The 16,652-nt window shown below is 42.9% G+C and overlaps 1 protein-coding gene across 2 annotated transcripts in view; it reads left to right on the top strand.

Moving 5' to 3' along the window:
* Positions 1–16,652, top strand: part of LOC119452887 (H(+)/Cl(-) exchange transporter 7) — a 42,472-nt gene that overhangs the window by 702 nt on the left and 25,118 nt on the right. For both annotated transcript variants that reach the window (XM_037714837.2, XM_049667359.1), the window contains exons 2-10: positions 92–178; positions 2,243–2,308; positions 4,874–5,006; positions 7,580–7,689; positions 8,636–8,779; positions 10,671–10,754; positions 12,078–12,171; positions 13,567–13,631; positions 15,397–15,507. In XM_037714837.2, the coding sequence (XP_037570765.1) occupies positions 92–178; positions 2,243–2,308; positions 4,874–5,006; positions 7,580–7,689; positions 8,636–8,779; positions 10,671–10,754; positions 12,078–12,171; positions 13,567–13,631; positions 15,397–15,507 (894 nt within the window). The remainder of the gene's footprint in view (positions 1–91; positions 179–2,242; positions 2,309–4,873; positions 5,007–7,579; positions 7,690–8,635; positions 8,780–10,670; positions 10,755–12,077; positions 12,172–13,566; positions 13,632–15,396; positions 15,508–16,652) is intronic.

The following is a 16,652-nucleotide window of genomic DNA, read 5'->3' as shown; positions in this document are numbered from 1 at the left end:
CGCGTACACTTCGGTTGCCCCTTTTGTAATTCCTATGCGCACAGGGTGCGTTTTGTGCTTACATTTCGTGTTGTTTTTTTCGTGTTGACAGTCGATCAACAGCCATGGCAGCGGCCAAGATACGATCAAGCGTATGCGGGAACTCGGTTCACTCAACCTGCTTTCACAGAAGTACGAGGTACGTCAGAAAGCTGCTTCACGAACTTGAATCTTGTAGTGAAGACGTTCAACTATCCGGTCTTTTTTTCGAGTGAATGACAGAAGCCGGTAAATCCTCGGGGAGAAGAGATGGTCCACTTGTGTTCCTTGTGAAATAATTGCTATACGAAAGTCCAATGTTTCTCTCGCAGAATATCGAGTACAATCAACTGCAGTGATTGGATGTTAGAGATCGAGATCACAGCCGTCCGTGTATCAAATACCCTGAGAGAGGAGGGAGTTGGTACCGTTGTGTGTTAACAGACATTTCAGAAGTACTGTGCATCGACAGATTTGGTGCATTCGATATTGTTATGATTAACTTATAAGTGCTAAACTTCCAATGAGCATCTGTAATTTTACTATTGTGTTGTTTTCACGAAGCTGTGTGCTGCTTATCAATAAAGTTGAATTAAGATAGATGAGCATTGTTCGATGTTGGGTCTGCGTTGAATGAAGCCAATAAAAGAAAGAAATAGTGACTGCAAAAGTTTTGCTGGAACTGAAAGACACTGTCTCCCTATTTGACATTTCTTTCAGAACAACCTTTAACTCATTGCAAACGCATAGCGTTTCTGTGGCTTTCTAGCATCCAGCCACTTTGTGCACTGAATGACACATTGCTAGACTATTGCATGTATGCAGGTAACGTGGTAAGGGTAAGGCATGCAGGTAAGGTTTGCAAAGTAGATGTAGAGCCCCATTCCCATAGGGTGGATTGCAAAAAACACTTGCGTACCGTGTATGGGGTGCATATTGAAGAACTCCGGGTTGTTAAAGTAATCCGGAGTCCCCCACTATGGTGCGTTTCACTATTATGTCGTGGTTTGGCATGTAAAACCCCAGTGTTACTAATCATTTGGGTATTACTGGCAGAATTAATATTATACACCTCTGTCTGAGGATATCACTAAACCATCTACAGTGTAGACCGCTTATAACGTAAGTCGCCGGAGTCTCGAATATCCGCACTATAAGTGGTACTGCACTATAACCAAAACAACTATTTTATTGTGATAATGGACACTCCAAGCGCATTTCTGTCATCGTTGTCACCAACGTTGGTCACCGTACTCTAGGTTCCGTATTCGCTGACTAAATAAATTAACGAGCACGGTGTCACGCACAAGCAAACATGAACACATTTCGCTCGTTGACCGCGGAAACAAACTGTCAAAACGCTCGAGTGACAAAGCGCGGCGATCGAATTAACCTTCGTGCTATCATGCCTCTCGCTTCAACGTGACCAAAAAGTGGCGAAAATGCAGCGTGCGGCGGACTTTCCCCGTCGCAGATTGCTTTCAAGATAGGGCGAAGGCGATCGTATCGCCGAAGTGGATTATCGCAGATTACGTCCTGCTTCGGTCCACTGAAACCGTTCCGCATTACTTTGCTGGCGAAAATCTTCTCCTTCTGTTTGTGCCATTGCTGAACGCCCGTGATGCGGCCCAATTTATGTCCGTCTCCGCACGCATGATCACTTTCCTTTTAAATACGGTAACATGATGAACTCAGTACTTCATGCTGATAGAGCAGACGCGGAGAACATGAAAATAGACAGTAGACTATTGCTTAAGCACGTGTACTGCAGCACATGGAGGAAGCTACGGTAGCTAGGTTCGAGAGTAGCTAGGCTCAACGCGCGTGCGAGGCGGCCATTTTGAAATGCCGATGGCTATATGGTAACACAGATTTAGGGTCGTACTCGATTCCGATGCGCACGCAATTTTTGGACCTGTTTTATCGGAAAAAAAGTGCGTGTTAGATTCGAGTCAATATGGTATTTGTGGCTTGAGGGGAGCGTTTGCCATCTGGGTTGACTGCCGAACTTCCAGGCAGCCGCACTGTAACCGGTATTTCGTGTACTAGAACTGCACTGTAAGCGGTATGCGTATACATGGAGAGCTGTGGGAAAATTAATGGGGGTCTGAGAAGACCGCATTATATCCGGTCCTGCACTATAAGCGGTTACGTTATGAGTGGTCTATACTGTATATTTCATATTGCTAATCTTTGCTTTTGCTACTCATGTATTGACTTCCAGAGCCTCGACTATGATACATGCGAAAACAGCCTTTACTTTGAGGAACATCGGATGACAACATTTACGGTACGTACCATACTTCGAATGTTTTTTTTTTTTTTTTAAGTTTGATCTTGATGATTTATACCGGGAGCACAGTTCACTGTAGCCAATTGTTTCAAGAATAGTTGTTCGTTTGCTCGCTAACAAGAAGCTACAAGAAGAAAGCTACCTCATCCTTGTAGAAGAGATTTTCACAGGTATGGTCGTGTGGTTACCATCAACTCCCGTAAATTTGACCTCAGTCAATTCAACGTTTCACTTAATTTGAGCGCACTGAAAAGTCTTGGCGAGAAACGATACATGTACAGGAAAACTTTAGGTCAAATGTGAAAGCATGGTGCTTCAGTTATTCGACCATCACCAGCGCCCCCTCATTCACGCAGAGCGTAATAAAAGCTTGGAAACGCAAGAAATTCAGCAGACGGTGCTAATGCTTCACTAGGCAATGATGGTGATGTCAGCAATCTGTCCTGCAGTGATTATGAAGTCTTGCACAGTGCCCTGGCCAATGTCTCTTTCGAGAATTTTGTCAGTGCTGACGACAGTGTTGAGGTCTGTGGCCCACTGGCCGACAAAGACATTTATAATTATTGTAATACATTATTGAAATAGGCTGTCGAGGGCAACATACTACATCAAGCAGTGAAGCATATTTTAATTCTTTCATTTTGCCGCCGCTTGTTAGTTTGACTTTTCGGATATCATTTGACCATATCTTGCGGTTACGCAAGAGTCGAATTAACGGGAGTCAACTGCATAATATTGGAAAGCTTAGCACAGTGTCAGAAGACTGTGCCTTGGTTTCTTGTTACTTTGCTATTGTTTCTTTGTGCCAACACGTGGCCTGTGTATGTTCGCCTATTTTCTCAAGCAACCTTTGCTTTCAAGAGGCATGCACCCTTAATTTGGAATCTTCGTGGTGGTTACATCATTTTGTTGGTGCAGAGATGCCCAACTAAAATTTCTCTATTCAAATACATCTAAAATGCAGAAAGGCTTTTATGAGAAAACCGATTCGACCGATATGAAGTGTAAGTTTATTGCATTTGAGAGAGAAGGTTAAGTTATAGTGATTGTAGTAGGATTTAGGGCCTGGAATAGTTTACAGAAATGGCAAGAAATGGTCAAGTTGAAAACAGTAGAAGCTCAAAATTTACAAATCTGTATCATTGCACCAAAACCAGATATCATAGTTCTGTAAACTGTGTCTGTTAAAGCCTGTAAAGTGGACAAATTTCGTATATGAATTTGCAGCATATGTGAATTTGTTAGTGCTCACAAGTGTTTTGCAAAAGCCTTCCTCATAAATTAGTAGTGGTATATTTCATAAGGCATATAATACATCAATTTTGTCTATCTTAGATATATAATTAGCTGCAGTTTACAGATGTGTGCTATTGTTTTTCATTGCCGAATTATAGTTATAAACGTTGTAGTTCGGTTTTGTGAAATTTTGCAATTTTAAAACCTGTTTTTTTTTTTATCGATGTCCTAAATAAAAGAAATCGACTTCCTGTAGTCGCTAGATTGTAACTTTTGCTTTTAGATGCAACAAACCTCATCAAATATTGTGCATTGGTTGCCTATAAAAATTATAAAAGCTAGATTGAACGCAGTCGCTGAAAAAGCTGGCAAAGCGCCAGGCGCAAAAAAATGGGGACCACATTAGCAAAACTGGCAATTTGCGGGGTTGGAGGTATTGGTAGATTAACATGCTTTTGGTAGATGGCGCAACAGCCAGTGTACGTTGGGCAAGTTTAGAAATGTTTTTGATAGTACATGGCACTACATGCCCACATCATGGGTGGTGTGATTTTCAAAAACATCTTTAGTTATTTACAGAGGGTTTACGGGCATGTTCCATTTATGCGCCCATACTGACACACATGCATCTCAAGTCGGCGCACTAGGTACTTTTCCCACATCATTTTCCACCTCACCCTTCCAATAAAAATCAATCGTGGCAGTGGAATATGTGATGTGCGCAAAGGAGAGGGGGGGTGGGGGGTGGACAAAAGAAGGTGGGAGAGGGAGAGTAAAAAGTGACGCTGCTCTCCACACGAGGGCCTTAGTGTTTCAAGCTTTTCCATATAAAAATGATTCTGTGACTGGCACTTGTGGTTCTGAACGGAAAAGAGCTGCTTCGTATTGTTCACAAAAATTTTTTTCCACATTGTTTAGTTTTTTTTATGGTACAACATTATTGCGACAGTGGATGTGTGTGCAGTGCGCATATGAGACTGAAGTAATTGGACCGTAATGCCACACAGTGCGCGAACATTTAGTGGCCAATTAGGTAGAAAGGCCTCCCAGCACATTTTGTGAAAGTTAAAAAATGTCTGTAGTATTAAAGGGTTTCTGCTCATATATCTATGTACTGCACTTTTTATTAACGTACTTATTGGCAGTTATGATGATCTGTAAACATGTTGGGGGGGGGGGGGGGGGGCTGGTCTGTGATTGCTGATTCTAGGTAAACGGGGTGTGCGCTAGCAAACTATTGATGTCATTTCTTAAGAAATTCTGCTGCTCAGCTTACGGCACTGTCTTGTATAAAACCCCATTGATTGTTTGCACTTTCTGTTGCAGGCAATACGAAACACCAATTGGAAACGATGGTTTGTCACCTTCATCATTGGCATTCTTACAGCTTTGACTGCCTGTGCCATCGACATTTGCATCGAAGTCATATCTGATCTCAAGTTCACTTTGTTGAAAACATGTATCCTTTTTACTTTTAGTAGCAACTACAGACATTTCTGCATTTGCTTTTCGGAGCGTTTATTATGTCTTGTGTTACGCATTCTAGTCCTAGAGGGCAGCGACATACTCATAGGTACAAAGCATGTATGCATGGAACACCTTTTCCTTTAGATGTTAAGAGTTCTCATTTGTTAGTATGATTTTCACCTGTGTCCACTTGTCCCACCAGCGACTTGCTAGAGCAGTACTTGTGCAGTAACCGTGGTTTATGTGCTGTGCCTTTGTGCATACAATCTGCACACACACAAAAAAAAGGAAGCTGATGGTACAGGTTGTATGCTTAGTTTGCCTTTAATGTGGCTTCACAGCAATGCACGACTAACTGCCTAGAAGCTGCATAGCTATAACCACCCTACCTGTGTATTCAGAAATTTATCCTCTATGCGATACAACATACAGTAAGCTCTCGATAATTCAAACTCAAGGGGACCCCAGGATTTTGTTTGAATTATCAGAAGTTCTCATAAATATGACTCCGGGCAACATACCAACTTGTGTAGTAATGAAACATTCACCTATATATTCAATAATACATTCTAACCCATTTATAACAAACTCGACAGTTCCGCAAGAAGTGGTCCTTATATATGAACTCGCCCTTAAAACGCTTAAAAATTAACTGCCCGTAAGCTGGCGTCAGCAGTTACAATTCGGCAGCACTTTGATCTGAAAACCAGATTTTCAGTGTCATATTTTTGTTGCCGGTGCGTTCTTGTACCTAGCTCCAAATTTCCGTTAGAAACGTCCACCTGAAGAACGAAGTGCGTCGTCATGTAGCTCATTCAAAACTGTGCCCGGTTCCAATCGCCCGTCATTTCGAAACTGCCAGCGCTGCTGCAATTTTTAATTTGAGCTTGTTATACATTTTACTACCAGCGAGACATGACTGTATTTTGCACACGAGAGCGAAGCGTTCTAGCATAAATTTCGGAAACTACTACGGCATGCCGCCATTCTCCGAATGTGTCGGACATCATCGTCTTGGCATTGCGACCCCCGTCAGCCACACAAGAGCCATAAAATTGCATTATCTATGTCACTTCCGGCGCAAAAAAAAATGCTACGTTTGAAAGGTAAAACGTCACCGCAAGCCGTTATCAGCAATCGGCAACGTGTAAACGAAGTGCCGCCGAACCGTGATCTCCTGATAACTGCGTAGTAACCGCTGACCCTTTGCAACATTGCGTGGCAGCAGTGCGTGGCGTATCGTTCTTGTCGACTTGAGCCACGTCAACAAGAATGCTTGAGCGGCCGTTGTTCCCATAATGGAAAGATAGGTGGTCGTTCCAAATCGCGTACAATTGGACAATTCCGCAAGAATGAGAGTGACAGCATCGTAGCATCCGATATCGTACGTGGCAGCGCACGCCGCCCGCCGTGCTGTTTATGCTGTACTATACGCGGCATGCCTCTGCCCTGGAGGCGCCGCATTTAGTTTGCATTGATCCGAAGCTTGTCCTTCGCTTTCATGATGGTCGTCAGTGTGCACTTCGATATCTGATATTTCAGTATGTGCTACTGAAGTCTTCTTCACTCCGGTGTCAACTTCTATTGAAGCCAATTTTTCCATTACGGAAAGAGTTCGATACTTCCTTCAAGGCGGCTTGATGCGAATGGCGGAGCAGTCGGCGACGGAACGATAAAACGCGTTGGCGGGCAGAGTTGGCGGAGGGTCACGCACACCATTTTGCGTACATGCCGCGCCTGCCGTGCACGTGGTTTGGCCGCTTTTACATGTGTAGGCAGGAAATCGGCGTTATTTGCGACTGTTAGTGATAATAAAAACGCAAATGTTCAGCTTAGAAGCGACAAAAGCAGCAGATATGTTCTGGCATGGACAAGCAAAAAGTATGAATTAACCAAATTAACGCAATGGGTCAGTTTGAAGTAAACGGCTTTGAAATGCATTGAAAACATAGCGGGCCAACCAAAAATTTGATATTTGATTGAATTAACCGAAAGTTTAAATTATCAGAGTTTGAATTATCGCGAGTCTACTGTAATACACTGATGCACTTTGCATGAGATTTCTTTACCGAAATCTTTATGGCAGAGTGCCTAAACATCGTTGTTATTGCCACTGGGGCATCCCCCACTAGTTTGCTCTAGTTATACTCAGCAGTAAATATTGTTTCAGGATATGTTTAATTAGATGATTAATTATTCTGCTTTGCAGCTACAAAAGACTATAAATACGACTTACTTTGATGGCTCGCTGGTTACTTGCCAGGCATAAGGTGGCAGTTTTGATTGCCAGTTGCAGTGGTTTGATACCAATAGGGGCACAGTGCAAGAACATTTGTGTACTGAGATTTTGATGCATGTTCAAAATGTTCAGTTAAACATTCATTGCTGATGCATATAGGTTAAATTCATCCAGAACCCTGTGCTATGTGGTCTGCCCTGTCATGCTTTGGGATGTTCAAACCTGTCAGTCAATTGTTTATCTGACCAAGTGATCAGTCAGTCTATTAAGCAACTGTAAGTCAGTCAATGCATCAATCCATTCTTCCTTAGCTAAGGATCCAAAAGGGATCAACGATTGCATCCGCAGGGATTGCATCATCCTGCCTTACCTGGGCTGGGTTGCCATGAACGCAACTGCTGTTCTGGCTGGAGCAATATTAGTGGCCTACATTGCGGTGAGTAGACATCTGGAGAAGCGGACAACACTTGCGATGTGTGGTTCGTTGGAGAGTGTAAAACCTTGGGATAGTTGGACCCCAGGCTTTCTTTTTTAATTTGAGACGATGCATCAGAGAGTAGTTGACAAGGCCAAAGTTCTAGTCATTTATATAAAGCTTCCACGAAAAGTACCCCGCACTTACTTGAAGTGTACATGTATAAGGAAGCTCATTTGGAGACAGTATTATCAACGCATAGCTCTGTACAGGGCACAGTTTTTGCAGGTACTAGCATTATAATAGTGAAGTACTGTACAGTTTTGAAGTTTCACAATCTGAAGTTAAATGCTAATCCCTGTAGAAGCAACCTCGGAGAAGTGTGGTCTGATTGGTTGATGCAGTGAATGTGTACGAGTTGGGTAAATTGCAGTGAGAAGGTTAAATGCAAATACTGTTGAAAGGAGTGACGCGTGGCCTTGAAAAATCTGTCAGTGGACTGCGGTCTCGGATGTCTCTCTTAGCAAACTTCAGCGGGAACTTCTGCAGTGAAATACGGTGCCAAGAGTAAGCTCACTGCTGATCTGTAAGAGCTATGGTTGTAAATGTTGTTTTGCAATAGTCTCAATTACAAGCAATCAACTGTCGTTTGTAAAGCTTATTTGCTTGTTTTATTTGGATAGGAAATGTTTGATAGTCCCAGCACCGCATAGCAATTTGCGCCACTGTCAGTAGAAGGACGTTAGTGCAAGCTTATGGAGACAGCATTAAAAAAAAAGAGTGCCGGGTCAACCAAGCAGTCTGCGCTGATCAACTCCACAAATTTTGCCCGAGATTAGCAAATTATGTGCAAGTACATTTACATGTAAGTTCAAATGTTTTTCTTCGGGTCAATAAGTATATTTAGGTAATAAACAGTTACATAATTGTCACCTTTGTGTACCTACTGCCTGTGCTGTTTTTTCAGCCGGTGGCGGCAGCAAGTGGCATTCCGGTCATCAAGTGCTACCTGAATGGTGTCAAGGTTCCACAAGTGGTCCGTTTCAAGACGCTGGTCGCCAAGGCTGTGGGCGTAGTCCTCTCCGTCGTTGGGGGCCTGGCCGTGGGGAAGGTTTGTCGGCACTTTACTTGTTTTGCCTTCTCTATTGTCAGCTGCATTCCATTAACTCTTTCCTTGCCATGGCAAAATTGGCCACGTTTTGAAGGCTTTATTAACAATTTTCTTTAGTATTATTGTGGTTACAATGTCAGTAGTTTGTGCCGCTATGGGAAGACATTGTGAGGAGAAGGGGAAGATAATGGGAAGCTGGCATAGATCATTAGTATCGCTCTGCCCTGTGTTAAATAGCTACGCATTCTCCCTGTATATATATAATGTTCAAAATCAAGCTTTACGGAATTTTTTAAAATCGCCTGTGGCAGGTAGCATAATTCTTATGGTTGACCTGGGTTATTCGAAGAGACGGACATTAGTAGCATGAGAAATTCAAACACATATTCAACTAATTGACAAAAATTAACTAATTAACCTCTTAGTTAATTACTTTACAACAAATATTCCAATTTATGAATTGTAGCCAGTCAGTTTGCGAGACGCATCCACTTGAAATGAATTTACAGGATGACACCAGTTTCAAGATATTTCCCAGAGTGTGGGACGAAATACATTGGCGTACCAGTTACTTCTGTGCTGCAATGCATAAAACAACATTTTGGTAAAAAAGTAAGTGGAACAACGGTACATTTTTTACGGCGAATTTGATGGCGCATATCTCCAAACTGGTGTCATTCTGGAAATTCATTCCAAGTGGATACGCCTGACCAGCTCAATGGCTACTATTCATAAGTTGCAATATGTGTTGTAAGGTAATTAACTAAGTTAATTAGTGTACTTTTGTTAATTACCATATTTTCCGGTCTATAAGTCGCACCTTTGTATAAGACGCACCCTCCTCAAAATGGCAGTTTTCTGGAAAAAAAATGTATACAACTCGCACCGGTGTTTAAGACGCACCTGTTCGTTCGGTAAGCGATCTAAAAAAAATTAGTGATGTTCACTCCGTGAATGCGGGTAACGCGCAAGTATATGGGTGCCATATATTTCCTATATAATTCTGATAGGGATGATATGGCCACTCCAGGCGCATTTCTGCCATCGTGGTTGCCACGATGTTCCATATAACAAGGGCAATGATATCGTCCTCATGCGCCGTATGCTGTATGTGCGAGTGAAAGCGTGTGACGGTGAGCCGAATCGCGCACAAGGGAGGAAAGCGGGAAGGCAGCACGGGAGGGAGGGGGGAGCGGCTTGTGCTCCGGTAGCAACTGCGTAGTTTGCGCAGCGGCACGTGACATATCTTGAACACGATCTGCAGATTTGACACTTGCTGTTGCTTGCACATGCTTGCTTCTTCTTCACGTTTGTAGCGTCGTCTATTGGGAATTTTTTTAACTATGCATAATTGTACTTTGAAACATCTGTGTACGAAGGCAGCACTTCTTTAGTGACGCTTAAAGGAATTCGTATGTGCTTTTCGGGGGGGTGAGAGACCGAGAAGCTGACATTTTCACCATGTGCATTCTACTTAAGAAAAAAAAAAAAAAACTCTTGAGTTCACTGAATCTGCAGATGATTTTAGTGTCGAGGAGGTATAGATTCCACCTTCAGAGAACCAGCAAAGATCCTCAGCTGAGAGCACTCAAGAAGAAAGCGACAATGAGGACGCTAGTGAAAACGGTTCCTCTAGTTATAATCCACAACACGATGCTGTTTGGTGCTGCACACTATGGAAGAGCCTCGGGAATAAAGAAAATTTCTGAAATAAAATGCTTACTACATGTTTGTTCATGTGAATGCTCTTTCTGTGTGACGCCGAAAACGCACGAAAGAGCTCCTGACCAGAATGACCGCAGAGTAGGTCATTGCTGGTAACTGCAAAGAGTTGAACAAATACTAGTGGCATTAAATGTAATGCAGGTATTCCATAATTTTGTGCTTTCAGGAGGGTCCCATGATTCACTGCGGCTCGGTAATTGCCGCTGGTATCTCGCAAGGCAAGAGCACCACGTTTCGGAGGGACCTCAACGTGAGTGCCAAGTCTGTGTTCTTGTTTATGTTAGAACTTATTGAAAGGATCATTTTCAGGAAAACACTGTAGAACAAATGTAGTGGAGAATGAGGTCACAAAGTTAAGCAACAGAGGGAAAGTGTGTATAGGTGACCCTTTAGAATGCGAAAAGTGAGATAAGATTAGGCATGGTAGTACTATATGATTGGTTGCAGAGGTGTGACTTATCTTTTTTTTTTTTTTAATTGTTAGAGGAGACGTGGCTTTTTGACAAAGAGGTATGACATATTTGTTAAAAACGGGTACAAAACTTGTGTAAACACCTTCATCCAGTTATACAATGCGTGTACAGTCTGTCACAAAAGTGTAAAGGCCACTGCTCTCACTGCCAGAGTATTCCAGGGTGGGTGTGCATGCGTTAAGTAAATAAGTTTTGCAGAAGTCCTTGAGGGAAAGAAGATATGTGAAAGAAGAAATTTGGAATGCTTCAGAAAGCTACCTCTCTGGCCCTGTGCTAAACTAAAGAATGGAATGACATTTTTCACTATACTTATGCATATTTATGCACAATAAATGGTATTTATAAACACTGGTTTAGTTGTTGAAGAAGATAATTCAAATTCACATTGAAACATGGATTAGTTTGACTCATAAATTAATTGAGTCATTCAGTGGTTCACGCAAGTTATCTTTAGTGCAATGAGGAAATCTGCAAGCAGGCATTGTTTTTGTCTCCAAAGGTAATGAAATCTGAGTATGTCCCTGCAGATGGATACCATATCCCGGGCAACCAATTCAGACAGGAGTACTTACACAATTGTGAAAAGGCAGTCTTCATTATTTGCTGTACTGTGAGGAAAGGGTTGAACGAAAACGTGTTGTGAGGTAACAGGAAAATGCTGTTGTGAAAGCAGTTTTCAAAAACTGGTATAGAAACAATGCATGCAGCCATGTTGTTACTGTACAATGAAAAGGAAAGTGTGATAGAACATCACAGCTAGAGAATATAGCAAAGTGCTTTACAAAAGGGGGGGGGGGGGGAGAAAAAGAAAAATGAGGTCAGGAAGCGATTAGTACTTTTGAAACAATTGTACAAGAATAATGGAGACTAGTACTAGTTAATTCATTGGTCATTGGTTTTGTGTTCATTGTAATATTTTTAGTTCTTAATGGTAATTAAAGGGCTTTTCCATCCTGAGGTGTTTGTGGAATTGTGAATTTGTTGCGTTTCAATATTGTCTCACCAAACCAGTCACCTTCGGGAAGTGTTTGTGAGCGGAGAACATTTGACATGCACTGTTTGGCACTTGTGGCTAAGCTTGTTTCTTCATGACGTTGTAGTGCTTCCGGGAATTTCGTGAGGATCATGAGAAGCGAGACTTTGTCTCTGCAGGCGCAGCTGCTGGAGTGGCTGCTGCTTTTGGAGCACCCGTTGGTGAGTTTCCCAAATTTTTGCAACATTTTCACCACACGAGGCCATTCTGTTGATCTGTAACATTTATTAAAACTGCAACTTCTGCAAAATGTGCAATGCCTTACTCTAGCAGAGGTTATCTGTGAATGTCGTGTTGTGTTATCTATTCACTTCATGTCACTTGTGTAACTAACGCGGAATGCTCATTAGAGAGTTTCAGCCTCTCCTGTATACATATTGCAGTTTACGGAATACTGAAGACAGACAGTCGTGCACAGCAGTGCTGGTGGTGCCATGTTAGGATGTTATCGTGAAAAATGCTGGAAGCGGGGAGTGAATGCTTCATCTGCCTTTTGCTTCAACTCGTTACCGAAACTTGAGATTACCCAATCTCCAGTACTAAACGAGCGGGAAGACAGCACACATGATGGCACGCCATCTGGGCATGCCCACTCTTTGCACATGCGGCAGATTACCTCTAAAATAGGGTGTGCGGGTTGCGTGTGGGCTCAGCCATGCTGACAGCCACACGCATGCCAACCTGCCTCTCCTTTCGTGCGCGCTTGATCGTGTTACCGTGAGCTCGCTCCCCTCCCCCCTTTCCCCTTGCTCGCGTGGTAAGACAGTGTTCATCAAGCCACCATCTCTCGACTCACCACGTCATTTGAGTGGTGGGAAGTACAGCTGACCGGCGATACCCTGGCGGGACAAGAAGCTCTCGTCCAGCAAGTACGTCGAGCAGCCATTGCCAGTGGAGTCCTGGAATGAGGACACCACCCACTCGTCCTCAAGATCAACAATCTCGATGGTCTAAATAAATGTTTTTCTCTCTCTCTCTCGACTCACCATCGCAAGCTTTCACTTGCACCTAAAGCATACAGTGCGTGCAGTCTTGGTCGTGCTGCGCACGATTTGAGAGATGCGTTCGCAAGCGGCCGCTTGTTATTCAACCATTTGACCATCTGCGCCCGCGGAAGTTTTCATTTATTGTCTTGGTATTCCAATACCTCCACGGCGGCAGTGAATTTTCATTATATTTAAATCGTGTATATCAACATGCCTCAGTATATTGAGGTTCAACACCTCCACAGCGGCGGTGAAATTTCGTCATATTGAAATCGGTGTATATACACATACTTCAGTATATCGACTATCGAAGTTCTAATACGTGGTGTTCTATAGAATAGAAGTTATAAAATGTTATATACTTTGTTCTATCGAGACTATCGTTATATTGAAGTTCGTCATATTAAGCTTTAACTGTATATGCAGAGACTTCCAAACCCTTATAAAAGCGAGCTGGCACAATTGTCAGCACTAAGCAAAGCTTTCAGAAACAAGCTTGTTTTGCATGTGCGATAAGTGTGGTTCATTATAATACACATTCTTGCTGTTACCATTTTCTGTACTTTCCAGGGGGCGTTCTGTTCAGTTTAGAAGAAGGCGCCAGCTTTTGGAACCAGTCTCTGACATGGAGGATTGTACGTGTCAACTTCCTCAAATTATCTGGGGAGGGACTCTTTTCATAACTGCAATGCTAGCTTTCCCGCAAGGCACTATGCCAAGCTAATGACTGCGTGGTCATTTTTGCAATTAACTTGTATGTGCACAGTTTGCTTGTCTTGTGACAGCGAAAATGTAGGCGTGGCTCTTATTACGAAACCACGTGCAAAAGACAAGCTCCCGCATGTGCAGCTAGCCCTTCGTCTACGTTTGAACAATGACCGGTGCTGCCATTAGTTGCGCAGATGTAGTTTGCAGAGAAGCACCCGTGTGAATTTGGAAATGTATCTACTGTTGAGGGAGTCTTTAATGTTACCGCTCTCTTTGATGAAGAAACCGAACCTAACAAAAGACTAGCTAAGCCTGAATACTGTGTACACTGGAAAACACTGGCTAGAACACAGTATCTAGTGACAGCATTCTGCTGTTGAGGATGAGTTGGTTGAATCAAATTCTTGCCGCAGTAGACTCATTCCACTGGACTAAGAATGCAGTAATGCTTGTTTAGTTAGGTTTGGGCGTACAGTAAAACCTCGTTAATTTGACCCTTGTTAATTCAGAAAATTGGTTGATTCGGACTCGTTGTCTGGTTTCTACAGGTGTATGCATTATTTAATGCAATGAAACTGTCATTAATTCGGACGTATTTGGCCACACATTGGTTAATTCGGACAACTTTCAGAGCTCAGTGAGCTTGGAATGGCACAAATGTGCGACGCAAAAAAGCAAAAAACTGTGTTAGCGTCCATTTGAAACGAAGCGTCGGAGTCTGCAAGTCATCGGAGAAAATCGTATGTGAATGACAGCAGCGCCGGAACGCTTTGTGCCTAATTGCGCCTTTAAATTCTTTATTCTTGTGTTTACTGCCGAGCATGACACTGCGTTGGCCATGTGCCTTTATAACTGCGTAGTCGCCATCCATGATCACATCGACAGCCTCCACGGTTTCATCCACAGCGGTTGGGGCAAACAGTAGTTTCGTTTGGCTCGGTGCGGGCATCGGTCATGTGTCTTGTAAACTGAGTAGTTGTCATCACTGATTGCGTCGATAGCAATCGCACTTTCATCTGCAGTTGTTGCAGCAAACGGTAATTTTGTTTGGTCTCTGTGCAAAGCTGTTGAGGATGCAGAGCACTGGCTACATTGTGGTGAACGAACAATCTTTTGGCGACCACTGGTGAAAAATAGAAACGGGATTTGATGATTCATTCAGTAAATTAAGGCATGTTGACAGAGTAAGCATTTTATTGTTTTCTTGATACTCTCGATAATTCAACATTCAGTTGAATCGGCCATTTCTTCGGTCCCGTGAAATCCGAGTTAATGAGGTTTTACTGTATGTTAAAGAACCCAAGGGTGTCAGAATTAAAGCTGTCTCTTCCTGGCTTTTGTGATGGCTTTTATCACAAACTGCCATGCAGCTTTGGGACTTGGTACCAACAGTCATTCTTTGTGGAAAATGCATAACTTGTTTGCAAATACCACTGTTCTAATTGGAACAGTATTTTCTTGCCACACTTGGTAGAAGGCATGCTTGTCTGATTAGATGTAATGCCTGATGTTTTACTTCCACTTTAAGATTACGTTTCATGTAATCTACTGATGAAACAGGCTACCTTGCACCTAATCAGCTAGACAAACACATTCTTATTCATGAAGCAGGAAAGAGTTGCTTCAAATCGACCTTTGTCCTTGTCAATGAGTTCCGCGGAAGCCCTGTTCAACTGTTGCTGTCCGTTCCAGTTCTTCTGCTCGACCATATCAGCCTTCTCGTTGAGCGTCATCCTGAGTGCCTTCCACGGACACGCCGGGGAGCTGTCTTTCTCGGGCTTGGTCAATTTCGGCGAGTTTGATGTGAGTGGGGCCTGGATACCATCTCATTTTTGGCCTTGTTTTTGACTACTAATTAAACTTAACCTCGATACTTGAATGTCCCGGGTGAGTCGCAAGTCGTGTCCTTTATTTACCTCAATTTCCTTACTACTAATACTTTGTTCGCGATAACATTGACGCCTTGGACATTCTCGAGTATCAATCAATCAATTTAGCTTTAATTGACATTTGCCTTTAGTGTACCTTTAAAAATAAATGGTACAATAAAATGTCATTTTTAAGGCATCGTTAGATAGCACAAGGAGTAAGGAATGAAGTATAGCAAACACTTTTTATGTGACCATTAACAGATACTGTGCAGCCCATTGAATGTACGTCCACAAGATGTGGCAACTATGTGGCTTCTAGACATCTTGTTGGTTACCAGTTTAACATTGTCTTAAAGCCTGGCTCGGCTTTTCTCGCGTATATGCAAGGACAATCTCGTATGGCAAAGCCTCCCGCAGGATATCAACTGGCATTGCTGAGAAACTGAGTGGGTATGTTTAGCGCAGTCAGAGTGGATATTTAGTGGGACAGCATCATAAAGTCGCCTTGGGCGTTGTGCACCACTTCCTGAACTTGCAAGTGGTAGATTGCGAAGCGCTTGCAGGTGATGCTGTTATGTCTTGCGCATGCCAAAGCGTTCTTTGAGAAGTTCTACGGCATCGGTGTAAAAAGTTTCGGAAGTTTGTAAACTGGCAATTGCCGCTGCCGCATCCCCCGCAAGGTAATGCTGTAAATAGAAGAACTTTGTCATTGTCGACATAGCGTTTTCCAGTTAACATCTGCTCGAACTGCTCCCAGTGACCTGACAATTGGCGAATGTTGCCTCTAAATGTTCGCATATCAAGCTTTGGCAGTCAGAAGCCAATCCTGGGCATAACCAGTAACTGCCAAATTCTGGGGAGCAGTTTCTGGGGAGCAGTCTCTGCCTGCACTGTCCATGCATTCCTGAATGGCTGTTTTGCAGGGAATCTCGGCAAGCATGCTCATAGCTTGATTATTAAACTCTGCCGAAGTAACGTATCTTGCTTTGAGCTCGTCGTCGGCAATGTGCTCTTCGTGAGCTGTGTTAAAGTTCGAGAGCTCGGTGTTGCTGGCAGAAAAATAGTAAAAAATACCTG

Source organism: Dermacentor silvarum, chromosome 5, assembly GCF_013339745.2.
Source record: "Dermacentor silvarum isolate Dsil-2018 chromosome 5, BIME_Dsil_1.4, whole genome shotgun sequence".
NCBI lineage: Eukaryota > Metazoa > Arthropoda > Arachnida > Ixodida > Ixodidae > Dermacentor > Dermacentor silvarum.
The sequence above is the reverse complement of the archived record's forward strand: the minus strand, read 5'-3'. Positions and strand labels throughout refer to the sequence as shown.